Below are 17,061 nucleotides of genomic sequence, written 5' to 3' on the forward strand. Positions count from 1 at the left end.
GAGCCTTAAAAAGGTAGAAAATGAGACTGGATGATGGGTTTAGCTTGTGAATTCTTCCATTTCCCAGTAAAAAGGTTGAATTTGACTTTTGACAATACTGTTGACAATTAATATCTTCATTGAAATTGTTATTCTCCTCTATCATTTTGACATTTTGGATCAGGATGTCTCTAATTTTAGCATGGCAGGCCCAAGCGTATCGGCAACCATATCCAGCTAATTTCAAGGTTGACTGTAGGTGCAATGAATGATTAGACAACTTTTGTCATTCTATATTTTGGCTGTCAAGGCAGTTGAACGGCAAGGATAGAGGAGAGCTGATTCAATTAAATCTCAGAAAAATCTGGATGAAAATGTCAAGCAGGAAGTCAAGAAAGGGAAGCTGAAAAGAAGCTGGGCTTTGGAACAGGTTAAGGGTCTAAAGCAGACCTCAAAATCCACCATTAAACATTGAATATCTGCAGCTAGATCCTAAACATGCTGCCTGTGCAAGCCAGCCTAACAATGTAAGAGAACTTGAAGTGATTGGCAAAGAAGAGCAGGTAAAACAGCTCTTAACTGACTGTCTAAAATAATTAGGATACGTTTTAATTTTAATGGGAATCTTAAAGACTACATGTGTAATGTTGTGCCATGTCCTCACCCCAGCACACAAATTATTGCTGATTTTCTACATGCTTGGAGGTTCTCTGACAATTGTTCCATCCCACTGTGCATGCAGAGGATCATTTGCTATCATTTCATATCATCAGCTCTGCAATTTTAGTACTTCGGATTGAAGTGGGAAAAAAATGAAGTTTATTTTTGCTTGACTGACACTGACCTTTCTTTTTGAAAATGTTCTTCACTGAATTTGGAAAAAAACTACTCTTCCTTTCTGTGTCCATGACAGCAATGCTACTCAGGAGCCATATAAGCCACAGCTTTATTGAGCTATTCAGGGCTTTATATGGTAATTTCAATCATTAATGAATCTGTAGCAGCTGTGATTCAAGTGATAAAAGTGTGACAGTAGAGTAATTATTAACCATTGCAATTTATTATGTTCATTACATCTAAATGTAATGGCTATGTGGTAGGTGTAGTCTCGACTGTATCAAACACGTTGTAGTGTCAATGTTAAGTGGTCAAGAAAGGGGAAGAAGATCAGATTCATTGGCACATAAATGCAGACACCAATATATACTGTAGAGAGCTCATTATACCTCTAGAAAGGTTTTTCCTTCCCTCTGCATGAAGTAATTCTTCTTGAACTCATAATAGGTGTTGTACTGATGCCAAGACTGCAGAAAGTCAAACCTAAAGTGGACAGAGAGAAGAGCACATACTGTTTAGGAAGAGAGGTGAGCGCTCATAAAAGATGAGCCAGAGGATGATGAAGAGGCTCAGCACTATCTGAAGGCAAAGTTACCGATAAGAGTTCCTAAAACCAAGACAAGACTGAAACGACAGATTTATTCCTGGTGAGAACACTTACCGAGGATCATTCTTGGCACGGACGCCCTCCTCGAATTTCAAACCGTTCCTCACGACGTACTCAGCCAGCTTGTCTATGACTGGCTGGATGTCAGGTGGAGGGGGGATGATGGCTGGAGCCGCTGGTGTGGAGACTGGAGCTTCAGGTTTTGAGCTGTTTTGAGGGGAAATTCAAGATATTATGAGAGTTAACGTTTAATCTTTTAAAACTGTGTAATCTGTTCACATTTGTATCTAACTACTTTATGTAATAATTCCATATCTATATATATATATATATACATATATATATACATATAAAAATATAAAACATTCGACTGAGGCATCACCTCTTTTTATTTAAATATCAGCATGCTTGATAAAGGTTCTTAAATATAATTAAGAACTATATTAATGAAATCAGAATCATGTTATTAAATCATGTTATTAAATTTCTAATAAAGCAGAATTAAGTTTGAGTTTTAAATTATATTAAGGCTATGATATGGAAGTCCATTACATCCTACCTTGTTTCTGGTACACTCGCTGGAGCAGCAGAGCTGGAAACCTGAGTCGGGGCTGAAGCTGCTGATGTGACAATTTCAGCAGGGGTGGGAGTCGTCCCCAAATGAGGCAAAGTTTCAGCAGAAGCAGGGGGCGCCATGACAGCTGAGGGCATGTTGTTATAGTATGAGCTGGCATCTACACCAGGGGGAGGCGGGGCTAAGCAGAACGAGCCATCTGGAAGCATGTAGTAGCCGTAATACATCGCTGCTGCATTTGCTGTGAACAAATGAGGAGGATATCATGACATGAAAAACCTTACAGAAATGATTTAACTGGGACAAACAATTCTGTTACTACAAGTGGGGAAAATGGATAATTAAGCAGCACTGTGTTAGCGGTTGGGATGTATAGAAGAATGGATGAATAACGCTGCTTCTGAATGTAGACACAAACTGCATAATACAATGTGATACATTTTCACACCCATGCAGTAAATAATAGCTTTAAGAGGATCATAATTCTGTTTTTATTGAGACTTTATGCCTTCGAGTGTGCTTTTTTTCTCCTTTGTCCATCCCCTGTAGAGTCAAGATAAAAAATGAAAAGTACTGTGAAATAATTGTTTCAATTTTACGTGAAGTGATGGAGCATTTACTAATTCATTTCAGCCTTTTGCATCATGCAGTCTTTTTATTTTAACCTTGGTAAAGAACATCAACAGGTCAGGGAAATGCCACCTGCCACTGGAAATGGAAAGTGTAAAAATGGGCCTGTTAATGCGTCTATAAATAACACAAATGCCACATTTGTGCTCAGTGACTGTGTTGAAATTACATTTTCAAGGCAGGGTAAAGCTGGACAAAGATATAGCCCTTTACGACCACTGCAACTTTTCCAAGAATATTTTTAGGTACCGAGTTGAACCCAACAGCCACGGTTTCTCTCTGCTTGTATAGATATAGGATTTGTTTTCCGTTTACGCTGTGGGGTAGTCTGCAAATATAAACTAAGTTAAAAACATGGGGTAAAAAAAATTGAATCAAACTAACGTAAGTGCTACTACAAAATCACGCTCTAAGATTTCCTGTAATTAGGAATACTTTAAACTGTGTCTGGGAGTGGTGGCAAAACAGCTGCAAAACATCACTGTGGTTGTTGAGGTCATACTTGAGGAGTTCTGTGGTACAGAGGGGTTCTTTATATGGCTGTGGTGTGATGGGCCTTTTATTGCTGAAGCTTGCTTTGTGCAGTGGTCGTCAATCTTTGCTTTTATGATATGTTTATTATGTCTATTGCACCAATTAATTTAATCAGAAGGAAGATCAAAATATAAATCAACACTGTTTTGAAAAAAGGTTGTCTTGCATATCAGTGGGTTTGTACTACAAAGACCGTTAATTGAAAAGGGCGAAGAGAAGAGGAGGGGGCAATACAAGGACAGGGACAAAATAAATGGTCAATGTCACAGTGGAGACGGTGTGATATTAACACATTAGTCACTGTGCTACTTGATTTTAACAACAAATCCAATTTTTCTGTCGTCAAGAAAATGAAAAGCCAAAGCAGAGGCTCTCATTTACAAACTTGTCATGTGATACATGATGAGGATTTCAGATGTGATCGGATCACAAGATATTTTCAGCTACTGACTTTTATTTGGAAGTTTTTGTTGTTGTTGTTTTTTTAATTCAGCTGCTCCTATTGTTAGGTCATACTCATGACCATTAAGGTCAGAGGCAATGATTATATTCACTAAACTAACATCATCAGGCCCCGTTTCTGCAGCAGAGATTAACAAACATAAATGAAATGTAATTATTCTGTTTCGTTCTATTTATTTAATTTTGATTTATTTTAAAAACGTCCTCTCGGATGACATTTGCTGTATTCTTCATCTATAAGAATGATGAGCTTACAGAATGTGCTTGAATTTAAATCACTACTATTTAAAAAAAAATTATAAAAAAAAAACTAAAAGAAACCTGAAATTCCCTTTAATTTTCCATGCACAATGGCTATACATTCATACACTTTGTTTTGGTCCCCTGACCAGCATGAGTAACAAATGTTTTAAACCCCTGTCAAGTCTGAATGACATTTCACAGTCTGACCTGGTTCGGGTCAGTTCCTCTGGTTTTCAGGAGCTCTTGTCTACCCTGGAACATTTCTAAACTTAAAGTTACTTCGCCGCAAAGGCACCGAAAATCCCATTACATCAATTATAGACTATGGTCAGCATCAGTATGGATCAGTCGTGTTGAATATGCAGCAATGGCAGAACACTGAGCAGGAGATGGTCCAATAGTAGGAAGTCAAATGTCTGCTTCAGTTCTTTAAGAAAAATGCAGGTCCAACACCTGCACATCAAGACAGGCCGGCTTCGCGTCATTTTCACTAATCAAACCATTGCTGTGCTCAAACCCCTCGGGCAAAGAGAAAAACAGGAGGAAATGTAAAAGTACAGCTGGAAGAGAATAACGTGTGAAGAGCACTAAAGTCAACATGAATGTCAGATGTGTTGTGTCTTTATCTCTAAAAAAAAAAAACCTAAACTCACAGTCAGCAGTGTACGGCGCTGGTGTGCTGGGTGCAACTTCCTCTGGCTTGGCTGCCACTGCTGCCGTGCCATTTCTTTCCTGTTGGGCTTTTCTTACAAGTGCTGCCAGAGGATGATCTGGATCCATTACTTGAAGAGGCTGCAAAGAGCAAGGTCAGTTTGTTAAAAGAATACTCAAGCAATTGAGATCTCACCACATCGGTATTATACGGGACAGAACCACTTTACCCCAATAATACATACATATACACACATATATACATACATATATATAGATAGATATATATCTATATATATCTATCTATATATATCTATATATATATCTATATATATATATACATACATACATACATACATACATACATATATATACATTTATACATACATACATATACATTTATACATACATACATATACATTTATACATACATACACACATATATATATATATGCACACCACAAATGTTCAAAGCTCCCCGACATCAACAACCCTGAAACCAGAATTTTGCTTGTATTTGAATGCAGTGCAAGATATAAGCATCAGTCTGCAAGGAATTGATACAATCAATCGTCTGCACTTTTATAGCTCCTTTTTTACCTTTAAGGTCTCAAAGCACTTTACAATTTGTGCCTCTCATTCACACACACCCTCACACACCAATGGTGGCAGAGCTGCCATGCTATGTGCTCGCCTGCCATCGGGAGCAACTTGGGGCTCAGTGTCTTGCTCAAGGACACTTCAGCATGTGGACAAGAAAAACAAGAGATTGAACCGCCACCCTTAAAGTCAGCGGGCTCTAGCATCTGAGCTATAGCCGCCCCTGTTTACAGTAATCCTCCTCAGTGTAGAATAAGAGATCTACTGAATTTAAGAGTTCTCATAAAACATGAAACATGTCCCTTAGTTGTGACAGCCTCTCTCATTATGTCTCTTTAAAGCGACATGCTTCCATCTGTTCTGCTACAAGACTAATGACTGTCCTGACAAGGCACATGAAAGTGCTAATAAAACCGAAGCTGTAAGAACATGAAGACAGACAGAATATAGATGGGAGATAGTGAAACTTTAAGAGATACATGGTCTTCACAGGACTGCGACACAATTCAAAGCAGGGACAGTGTCAGCACCACACTGGCTGAACTACATCTGACTAACGTTACCTTGATCAGCTCCTCCAGGCGAGAGCTCTTTTTAGGGGCAAAAAGGCTGGGATGGAGGTAGTTGCCATCTCCGTCCTCATCTGAATCATCAGAATTAGATTCTACAACAAAAGAGCAAAAACATGAATTCATGCCAACAGGTAATGTTGTTTAATGTTACTCTGTGCTGTTTGCTGACGCGTTACAGATTGGTAATATATGCCTTAGTTAAAACACAGGGCACTTCTTTATTCTGCACATGTAATATCTATGGGAGTGCAGAACAGCTGCGGACTCTGCGAATGCTTTCTGAAACTCACCCTGCGGCTGCTCCTTCTTGCCGGCGGAGAGAAGGTTGTACCGACCTTCCTTCATGGCCCGCAGGATGTGCTTGTAATAAGGGTTCAGGTAATGGTCGAAGCGGAGAAAGTCAAACTGGGAGTTGCCGGCCTGCTTGGCTTTCAACACTATCTCAAACTGAGCCCCCTGCTGACACACAAAGTTGGCCGTCCTCTCGATGATGTTGTGGGTCTTGATGGTCGCCGGCTGCAAAAATAGTCAAGAAATGAGGACGAATTATAACAAACTTTTAAACACAAGTTAAAAGTGCAAATTAGAAAATATTTATTTTGGAAGTACTTTCGAAGATCGAGCACATATAGTGAAAACTGAGCTTCAAAATGAGTGAACAATAAGATGCAATTTTCACTGTGATCGGCTGATTCATGCCAAGGACACAAGTCTTTGTGTGTCTCAACCACTTCCATGCCAAACACTATTATGCTCATTGTGATGACATTAATTCTGATAATACATAGGAGGTGGTAATCCTTGGAAAAAGAAATGGTCCATTATTCATTCATTATTGTTCGCCTTGTGTGCTTTCAATGATTAATCACCGTCATTACCTGGAGAGTACAGAGAAGTGCAGCAATCTCCAAAAGAACACGCATATCTCATCAAGATGAAAGTCATAATAAATACTACCTTTCAAGACACGAGCCAAAAAGACGTCAACGTCCAGCACCAACAAATCATTATTGTGTTTTGAGCTGCCAAGGACTTCCTGACATACAAGGACCCTTCTCGCTTCAATTTAAGAACTTAGCAATTAGGAGGAAAAAGGGTGTGTAATGCTTATTTTTTTGTTTATGTAATGTACGCAGGGAGAGCATCCGTCCTCACAGCTATAGCTCAGCAACAGTGTTGCTCAAAGAATAGCCATGAAGCACTCGGAGTACAGGGATTTGTAATCTCATTTATGTACAGACAAAAAGACAATATGATGTTCAATTAGATCTGGGACACCTCTGTTTACAATTTAGCAACTTTACCACTGCCAGAACCGGCTCTACTTCTTCACTTTTGGTTCCAGGTACTTTTCTGGATTTAGTTTTTTCACTGCACACACACTAAAGGGTCAATCCTGAAACTATCATGATGTCATCCTTGACGCAACACACAAACAACGGAGGATATGGAGGGCGTACTGTTGTTGATTCTCAGTATGTGGCTGTTTGTCGCAATGAATTTTGTTTCCGAAGAAGAAATTGAAAAAAATCATTTTGACAATTCTTTCAGACCAATCAGTGGTCTGCAGTTTTTAGTGATACCAAAAACCAGGTACCAGGTACAATCCACAACTTTTCCCAACTGAAACCCTCCCTCCCAAAGAAGGAGTAGAGTCAAGCCAAGCCAGTTCCACCAGTACTAAAGGTGCTTCTGTTGCAACCCATTGCTGGCAGTGTACCAAGGTTAAATACCACTTCAATAATCTTGGTTTAATAAATATATTACCAACAATAAACTGCTTCAGCATCATAAACTGCACTTTACTCATAAATATTTGTTTCTTGGGAACTCTATGGTCAAAAATGGACGAAAACATCGTATTTAGATTCTGTCCTGGGACCTTTGACAAAATAATGTCCATTCTCTCTCAAGATGATGCCTGTCCTTCTCTGCTAAAATTATGTGAAAATGAGGAAATCCAAAAACCTTTCAAAAATGAATAATGACAAATGGAGTTGGCCAAGTCTATCCTTAGGATAGGTATCAGGAACAATCTATGCCTATGAATACAGATTGGGATCGGCTATAATAACAGCGTATTTTCATGTCATAAAATTATTTATTCATTTTGAACCAGGGCCTTGATAACTTTTGCTTGTGTGTGACAAATTTAGGCTACAGCTGTAAACAGTGTATTAGACAGATATTTTCTCAACATTTCGGTAACTAAAACGATCAGCTCAGACTCAATCCTTAATAAAGGAGCAACATCACATGTAAGAAATACACTTCAGTGGAAAGTATTCAGAAAGAATGGTATTCCTTGAAAATTTAGGGAACAGAGACTAATGACATATGCATATAATGTTCTGCAACTATGTTTTGCACTGTATGTATGCACACACAAGAGTGTTTGGGCTGTTTTATACCCAGCATGGAATGTAGTGAATATGCACACAGTCCATTGCAGCATTAAAGCTCATCGTCCTTGTTATGAGTAAGGAACAGGCGGCTGTAGGGAGTCGAGAGAGTTGTGGCTGCAAACACCAGATAGAACAAAGCAACAGCAATTTAAATATTTCAGTCCACTAGTGTGTTCTTTGGCCGGTATGTCAGTGTGAAGCATGATCTATATGCACAGATGTTTGTTTTACATACAAGGGATATGTGCTATTTTGTAGCAGCAGTGCGCTTTACAATCTTAAAAGTTAATACTTTCATGAAATAAACCATTCAAAGAGAGGAAAGGAGGACATGTTTTATTTCAAAAGAGCTATTGAATAGACGGTCATTAAATAATAATAGCACACGTTGTGTCAGGATATGGGTGCCTGAATATCAAAGTTTATTTGGGCAAACCTTGTGTATTCCACTATTTTAGATTTTCAGGTATTTCCACAAAAGCTCATATGATAAATCATTGATCACTGAGTCAATCAATCATTTAGGCAATGGAAAGAGTCAAAAACATTTTGAGAAGAGATTAATTATTTATGATCAAGTTTTTTTTTTGTTTTTGTTTTTTAAACAGAAAAACTAAAATTCATTAGGTTTCTTATTCTTTTGATAGTCAAATAAATGTTTCAGTGTCTTGGACTGTTGGTCAGAAACACAAACATTTCTTAATAGGCATGTTCATTTAATATATTTTATAGTTAACTGTGAACAGGTCAGTGTCTTTTCTTGTTGCCAGTCTGCCAGCATTTGCATACCTCAACTATAACGGCAAGAATAAAAATATCAAATGACTAAACCTGGAACACTTATTTCCTGAGGTTATATCTTCCCTGATTCGTTCACGTCACTGCTGCTCTCTGTTCTCGCACAACAGGAGCAGTCTTTGAACTTTTGGATCTGCCCTCCCCCATGCGTACTGTATATACTGTATGAGCACAGAAGGGTATCGACATCAGTAAGGCAGCAGGATAACTGACACTCACCAGTTCCACATCAGGAGGGATAGCGAGACCTGCGGGAGCAACGAATGGTTCTTCACTCTCCTCAGGCTCCGCCTCCTCTGTGGAACACAACGAAAAGAATGGGATTAACTCCTGTTCACCATTTGCAACAAAAACATTTCAATACTCTACTGAATACATATCAAGTTGAGCAGTTAAATTAAGATTAATTCTGAATTCTTAAAACATTTAAAATATGAGTGAAACACACGACCTCCACCATTCTCTAGACTACACAAATATATCACAGTGAAATACCACTCTCGCCTTGAACTTCGTCTTGATAGCAACATGCAGGTCAGGTGGAAATTATATGAATTTCTTTATGTTGTACTGTGGGGAGTTTGCAGAGTGATAAAGGAGCCCATTAATGTAATACAAAGCATACCATGGTGAAAAAAAAATAACTCTGCCTTTCTGCCATGCCCACAGATTTCACTCAGTACTTGGCTTGACGTGTACGACGTGCCATGGGTGCAATTTGAAATCAGCCTCTGGCAGCCTTGCAGTGTGTTCACTCCATCTTATGTCCCAACTCAGCTTTCATTTTCCGAACATACATTATCATGAAAGTAACCGTGATGATGATTTGATTTACACTTTGATTATGTGTCTCCGTATCTGTCAGCCCAAACTCTCTCTCATCGAGGCTACAAATTTGCATTGCGGTGGAGGAGACTTTTTACTTTTTTTTTCTTCATAAATATGCATTTATGATGATTTCAGAAACCTGAAAGCAGATCAAAATGGCCAATGAGACAAGTACACCTTTTTGACTTATTCCCCAAAGGCAAATCCTACAAGCATCGTGAGCTTTAGCGGATGTATTAATACCCCGGACTCAGTTCAACAAATTCCCCAGAGAGACCGAGAGGCATAAAGGCTGCTTTCCTGCCAGGCTACTGGAAGTGCTTCCAGCAATCTCTACATCAAATATTTAAAGTTGCAGAAGTGTGTGTGTATGCATGTGTGTGTGTGTGTGTGTATAATTGAATGCCTATCCTTTTGAGGACCGATTGGAGTTTTTGGCCTTGAGAGTGAGGACCACGGTGGGAAATTAGCATCAACGGACAAACGTAGGTGAAACATGGAAGCGGTCGGTAGACTTCAAACACAACATTTTTTTTTACCATCAAGTGGCTGGTGAGTTTGAACATTCATCTTTCAGTGGCTAGTAGATATTTAAAAAAAAAAAAAAAAAAAAAAAAAAAAGGTAATTTTCCACCCTGGTGAGAAGATTTGTAGAAAGTCACATTGAAAGGTCTGTTGGATTTTTGACTTCATGCTACAATAAGGTTTATCATAGGCGAGAGATATTTTCGCTTTAAACTATGCATTCGTGTGTGCATGATGGCTGCCTCGCGTATCGTGTCTGTTTAGAACACTGGTTGTGTGCACCCTCAGAAATGAACACAATCTATACGCAAGATCCAATATACCCACGACCGGTGAGGGCAACGAAGGGGTAGTATGGAGATGTGGCAGGATCAGAGACCTGCAAAACTAAATGGAAACAAGTCAGAGACAGTTACGTTGGTGCACGGTGGAAAATGTAGGAAATATGAAGTGGGGATGGTGCCGACAGCTTGTTTTGTCCTCCAGTGATTTCAGAATCAACAAAATAGTGACCACCTTGATTGCCCCCAAGTTATTGTGTATATCAGGAAAATCCAGATGTTTTAATGATATCCTTTTTTTTCCTGGTGTGCCCTGTGGTGGAGTCCAACAGCAACACGCAGTGGCAAGTATGTGAGCAACAACGTTCATGATGCGAATGGCTGTAAACACGAGCGCATGTTTCAAAAGCAAGTATACGGTAAGGTACGTGGTTGAGTATCGAGTTGTGATATTAATGGTTGGGGTAAAGGGCGCGAGAGTTAATATTATCAATGAGTGTCCTCACAAAGACAGATGTGTGTGTGTGTGAAGTCAGATGTTAATGGAAAACTAAAGTTGACATGTGATGAGCAGTCTAAACGTCACACATCCTTCCACTCAGGGCTCAAATATTTGATATAAATACTGGTACTTTCAATGAATACGATGATACTTTTGTGTAATATTGAAGATTTTAACACATTCACTGTGCACTGTGCAGGCAGAAATTAAACATCAGCAACCCTCTCAAAGGTGTTCATCTGCAGATGGTCACTCAGCTTAAAGTAGTTCAAAAAGAAATAAGAAGAGCATTAGAAAGAGCTGCTGTGTTTTTGTTTGTTATCACTCTCCACATCTACAAATATACTTCACAATTATATTCCCACACATTACTGTTGTTTCATGCATATTGATTGTCTACTATATGATCTGTATAATGATTGTATACAAATAACACATCTTATCTGTACTGCCAGAACCAAAGTCATTATGTGTGTTGACATACTTTGGCAATAAATCTGATTCTGTGTTCTTCACAAAAAACTACTAAAACTAAGTCAAGCAGCACAAACAATATATCACAGACCAAGATGTGGAACAAAGGTCCCAGATTTTAATGCAGACCATTCACATGCACATTGCAGTGTGATTATGTTCAATCACCAGAAGTCCAGAACATTAGTGCCACAGTGGAACAAAAAAATAGACTTTGTTGAATTTACAAAGGACCATTCTGCATATTTCCATTTCTGTGTCGTGTTAACTCTACTAATAAAAGCTGTGTGTGTGTGTGTGTGTGTGTGTGTGTGTGTGTGTGTGTGTGTGTGTGTATATATATATATATATATATATATATACACACACATACTTATATATATTTGATGAGTTCTTACCATTTTCCCTGTTAAGTTCCTCCTCTTCGGTGGGCTGTGAGGGGTCGTAGTAGTCAGCGCTGTATTTGAAGGCCACTGCATTGTAAGTGCCCTCGTCAGCCAGAGCCTCACTCAGACGCTTGTACTCCTCCTCTGTGGGAGATAAGAAACAGAAAAATGTACTACAGTGATGATCATCTTGATGGATTACTTACATTATTCTTACCAGGCAGATTTGCATTACTTGTAATATTTAGGTAACATCACAAATTGGTACCAAATACTCTATGACAATATTAGGGCCTTTTCAAACCAATAATCTGTTTGCTATGGTCCAAATCTGCGGATGAGTTATTAACCTGTTGTGGGCTCCCTTGGTTCCTTTTCTTTTCACACAGAAATACAAAAAATCAGCCACAATGCATCACAATAATCCACCGGAGAATGTTCACTCTGCTCACTGGTTAGATGTGCCTGAGGCAAGAGTGAGATGGTAAACCAGAAAAAGGTCCTCCTGCATCTGCACACATTATCAACAAGGCAACGTACCAGATTCATTCAAACTAGCTGCTAGCCACTGCTGATAAAGCGCTTTGAGACTGGAAAGGTGATAAAGTGCTCTAAAATTTCCCCTCGGGGATTAATAAAGTATATACCTACCTACCTACCTACCAAGTGCAGACCATTTACCATTTCACTCATATGCTGTTGTCAGTTTGGGCATAAGACACCATATTTCACTTAAAACTGTGGCCTATTAATTCAATTACAGTCGTTACTTCCATCTTTCAGAAGGGTGCTTTGTCATCAAAGCAGCCAGTTTCATTGTACTGTAAAATGGCGGAGATGCAAGTATCCCCGATGAAATGGCAGCTCTTGAGCTCACTTAAAGCCAGCCCTTTTTGGAGATAGGAAGCTGAATATACCTTTGAAGGGATGTCACTGCTCTGAAGAGTCGTCCTGGGAAATCTGACTTCCCCAAGAATCCGAGATTAAAGTTTGGAGCAAGTTTAACAGTCACCGCTTTATTGTTTGTACAGAAAGGCTTGTTGTTTTATCCTAAGAGGAAGTATGCAGGACACGTGTTACAAGAGAAAATCATCTGGATACTAATTTAAACACTGACCTGACTCATTTTACAGAACATAATTCTGGAAAAGATGATTGAAGTAAATCAGAAATTGTTCTATTTGTGAGTGTTTTTCCTTAATTATTTGATCATCATAAAATTCCCAGTGAACTTCACTGTTTCAATGTACTGATACCAGTGTGCACAATAAACTGTGAAATATCCAGCCTCCATTGTATATCTTTGTCATAAGTGTCTAAAGTGATTAAGACCAATTTGGTCTTTGTGTTTTTTTCTGTATATACAATATCTATATCCAGCTACCTATCTTTCTATTTATATATTTAAAAAATAATAATAATAATAATATGTCAATAAATTGATATCAGAACTTTTCTACTCCCAAAGACAGGATCAGCCCCAAAAATGCAGTGCCGGTCAGGCTCGGTTTCAATGACTTGGCTGTATTTCTGCTGTGCCATGTTGATAGTGTTTGGTTATGGCCTTCAAAATCTATTAATCCTAATGATTGCTGCCTGAATTGATCAGGATTCTATTATAAGCTTTTGCATTTCAAACACTGGTAGTAGAAGTTACAGAGACGCACCATGAGGGCAGATAATGACGTTTACTGCCATCTTTTTTAAAAGACATGCATTGTGTTGACAGCACTATGAATTTGCATGATGGGGTGAAAGATGTGAAGGATTCCTGTGTCTACAAATATTCCAATAACATTACTATTCCTCTGCCAGCGAGCCGTTTGCCTTCATTAAATGTGAAAGAGGTTACGTATTCATGCATGACCCACTATAGGCCGATTTACATTAAGGTGTGCCACAAGTGTTTTTTTTTACTTTTTACATTTCAAATATTGTGAATTATCACTGAATTTCATAACCAGAGCTCTGACCCACCTTGTCTCGCCTCTTCTTCCAGCAGGTCCGTGTGCATCGCCAGGTATCTCTCTTCATCGCACAGCGCCTCGATCCTGGCCTCTTCCTCTGACAGTTGGTAGGACGTATTCCATGACCCGCTGTCGTACTCTGAGAGGTCATGCAAGTGACCACGGCCATCATATCTGTTGAATGATAAAGAGGATTAGAGAGAAGGAAGCCGACAAAGCTTTTTTTTTTTTTTTTTTTTTCCCAAAATACAAAACATGGACCTACTTACCAAGGTAGTGGGACCTAAAACCCACAATTTACAACATCAAACCTGGTCTACCTCTGCAAGTCTGCCATGAGGGAGTACAGATACAAATTACTAGGAGTTCTGACATGTTCTCAAACTACTGAACACACTATACTGACCTAATTAGGTCCTTGGACTTACTTTTTGATCATCCTTTTAATATACCTTGCAAACTTTCTGTTTTTATTTCCTTCCTGGACAAGTCTTACAAACCAACCACCCTACATTCAAAAATATAAAACAAAGAAACAAAAGACAAACAAAGCAACTCGCCTCTTACCTTACAGGGTTCAATTCCCCCCTGTAACACTCATCATTACTTCTACATCTGCAAAGAAAGTTACATTCACACAAACCCGAGCACATAAATACCTATCCGTAAGAACCCAAATGGACGACATTTTCCAGGGTTCGTCCCTCTACGCCATCTCTCTGTTGCAGTTTCTTCATGAAGGCAATGCTGTGGGTGGCATTCGGGGTTTGGAAGGACCCCTTAGCCTACCTTGCTGGGGAAAAACCGGGTTATGTGATAAAGACACACATACATAGGCTGTACAAACGAAACATAAGTGGGTCACTGCAGCGCAAGGTGATTCAGTAGAATAAATACATAGACACTGTTGAGAGACATTCGTTTTATTTTGTTTCTGCAAGGAGGTGAAGACAAAACACTGCTCCGCCCGCAGAAACATTTTGCAGAAAGGGTGAAAACTTTTGAGGTTCTCCTTAACACTTTGAATCACCTTAACTGCAGTAACTTAAGTCTTGGGTTAGAATTTGCTCTGGCCTTGTGAATATCAACAATGCAGGATAAAAATCCCATTTGATATTTTAGGAAAAACTCAGTTTGGAAAAAAAAAAAGGTACGAAGGAATGAAACATCTTCATATTATTCAACTGTAAAGTTGGCCAGGAGTTTTAAGTTTCCAGAGGAAATTCTCCTAACATGTCAAGATGCAAAGCCTTTTTTTTTTTTCCAACGCTAATGCCCTCAAATACAACAGCTCTGACATAAACCACAGCGGTGGAAGAAGTATCCAGGTCCTTTACTTAAGTAAAAGTACACTGTGAAAAGTTAAAAAAAAAAAAAAAAAAAATACTCCACTACAAGTAAAAGCCCCTGGGTTCAAAACTATGTAATTATAATCAGGAAAAATGCACTAAAACGATCAAAAATGAAAGTGCAAACGATGAAGTAAATTCACCCCGTCAGCATTTTATCACACATGATGTTTGGTTTTGGTTTTTTTTTTTTTGATTAATGTCACTGCTGCATTAATAATGTGCATTTTGGTGCTGGACGTACGTGAAGTCGTGCTTAATTTTTTGTAACACCTTCACGTACAAACCTGTACTTCAGCAGGCTGCTGCAGTACTTGAGTAAATGTACTCCGTTACTTCCCCACCACCGCTGAACCACATCCGTCAGGCAGGTTCACCAGGTGTTGCGCTGTCGAGGGCTGAAAGCTACTGAGGACCGGGAGGCGTTTGCATGTCGGCATGTTATTGTAGCAGCTTCAGATTATCATGTGCTGTCAGTTCAGAACAAGTTAGCAGGCAGAAAGAAAAAAAAACAAAATAAAAATGTTTACAACAAGAGGTCGTGAGTTGTTTCCGACAAACTCCGAAGCGGTCCGACAAGGCTAGCGGGGGACAGGAGACATGGTTAGCATATAGTGTTTCGGTCTACGTTTTGGTTCAACCGACCTATCAATCAGGATGCTCTTGTCCCCCATCCACGGGATGAGGTGTTTTCCGTGTTCGTGGTAAAGAGCCCGCTCGTCGTCTCGGAACAGTTTGCAGGCGTAGCCGAAAACCAAGAGGTCGGCGTATTTGTCGCTGTCGCTCACGTCCTTCTTCTTCTTCGCCGGCTTGTTGCTGTGCTCCTTCTTCGCCGCTCCGCGCCGATACATCTCCCAGGAAATAGAGGGTGGGTGGGGAGGGGTGGGGGGTTTGTTTCTTACGAGGCAGGGAAGTAATGACGGGTACTGGGTGTTTTGAAAGTGCTCCAAATGTTACGATAATCCGTGACTTGTTCTCCCAAAACAAAACTCTACACGCTGAGCGCCGCCATGTTGAAAAGAGAGTAAATGCAGCTGCGTATCCGGTCGGCACTTACGACGTTTTCCCCTCTGCGTCATTAAAATGGACTATAATGTGCGATCATTGCACTTTACGTTGTGCTTTACTTTTTTTTTTTTTTTTTTTTTTTTTAGAACTATTAACGAACTTTTTCGTCTGAAGAATAACTTGTGTAAGAATCGTATTTTCGCCATTATAGTCGTTTTTTTGATTCGTGTCGAATGTGCTTCAGTTAACGAACCGTTGCATTGTGCTGTCACAGCTGGCAGCACTGAACTAATCACTACTGTGATCAAGAATCCACATATTATAGGGCTAAAGTTTACTTCTCTGCAGTGATTAAAAAAAAAAAATAATAAATAAAAAAAAAAGTATTGTACAACAGAATAGTAAAAGTTTGAGGTACTTATACTTTAGTATTTCCATTTGATGCAACTTTATACTTCCACTAAACTCAGAGGGAGATATTGTACAGAACTTCTGAGTTTTGTCTTCTTTCCTTTTCCAATAATCATCTGAAGAACCCTCAGACGTATCTGCTGTCCGTGGATATAAAACTGGATATAAAGTAAGCTTACTCTTCAGTATGTATGCTGTTTTGCTTTTACTTATTTTTTTTTTACCCTTTCACCACATATCAGATAGCTACTCATACATTCTCTTTGCTTCATTTGATAAGGTTTTTGCAATACAATTTTTACAAGAAAGCTTGTGGTCAAAGTCAAAACTTGAAGTCATGTGACACCATAAGTGGGCAAAGAGAGGCTTTTCTATATCTGGGTTGAGAATATATAATGTTTTTTTTCTCCAGAGCCTATGAAAAGAATTGAATACAGG

The 17,061-nt window shown here is 39.1% G+C and overlaps 1 protein-coding gene across 3 annotated transcripts in view; it reads right to left on the reverse strand.

The window, feature by feature from the left end:
• Window positions 1-16,228, reverse strand: part of sfswap (splicing factor SWAP) — a 45,631-nt gene extending 29,403 nt beyond the window's left edge. The window contains exons 1-11 of one of the 3 annotated variants that reach the window (XM_069163040.1): window positions 15,850-15,891; window positions 14,515-14,648; window positions 13,866-14,029; window positions 11,901-12,032; window positions 9,112-9,188; window positions 5,980-6,205; window positions 5,681-5,781; window positions 4,520-4,658; window positions 1,983-2,238; window positions 1,478-1,630; window positions 1,206-1,299 (exon numbers count right to left, since the gene is read on the reverse strand). In XM_069163040.1, coding sequence (XP_069019141.1) covers window positions 1,206-1,299; window positions 1,478-1,630; window positions 1,983-2,238; window positions 4,520-4,658; window positions 5,681-5,781; window positions 5,980-6,205; window positions 9,112-9,188; window positions 11,901-12,032; window positions 13,866-14,029; window positions 14,515-14,543 — 1,371 coding nt within the window. In that variant the 5' untranslated portion in view covers window positions 14,544-14,648; window positions 15,850-15,891. Of the gene's footprint in view, window positions 1-1,205; window positions 1,300-1,477; window positions 1,631-1,982; window positions 2,239-4,519; window positions 4,659-5,680; window positions 5,782-5,979; window positions 6,206-9,111; window positions 9,189-11,900; window positions 12,033-13,865; window positions 14,030-14,514 lie in introns of all 3 variants that reach the window. The other 2 variants (XM_069163023.1, XM_069163031.1) reach the window with 2 other exon arrangements.
• Between the last annotated feature and the right edge of the window lie 833 nt (window positions 16,229-17,061).

This window comes from Embiotoca jacksoni, unplaced genomic scaffold (genome assembly GCF_022577435.1).
Source record: "Embiotoca jacksoni isolate LCO1_2020_lvr unplaced genomic scaffold, fEmbJac1.0.p SCAF_10, whole genome shotgun sequence".
NCBI classification, from domain to species: Eukaryota; Metazoa; Chordata; class Actinopteri; family Embiotocidae; genus Embiotoca; species Embiotoca jacksoni.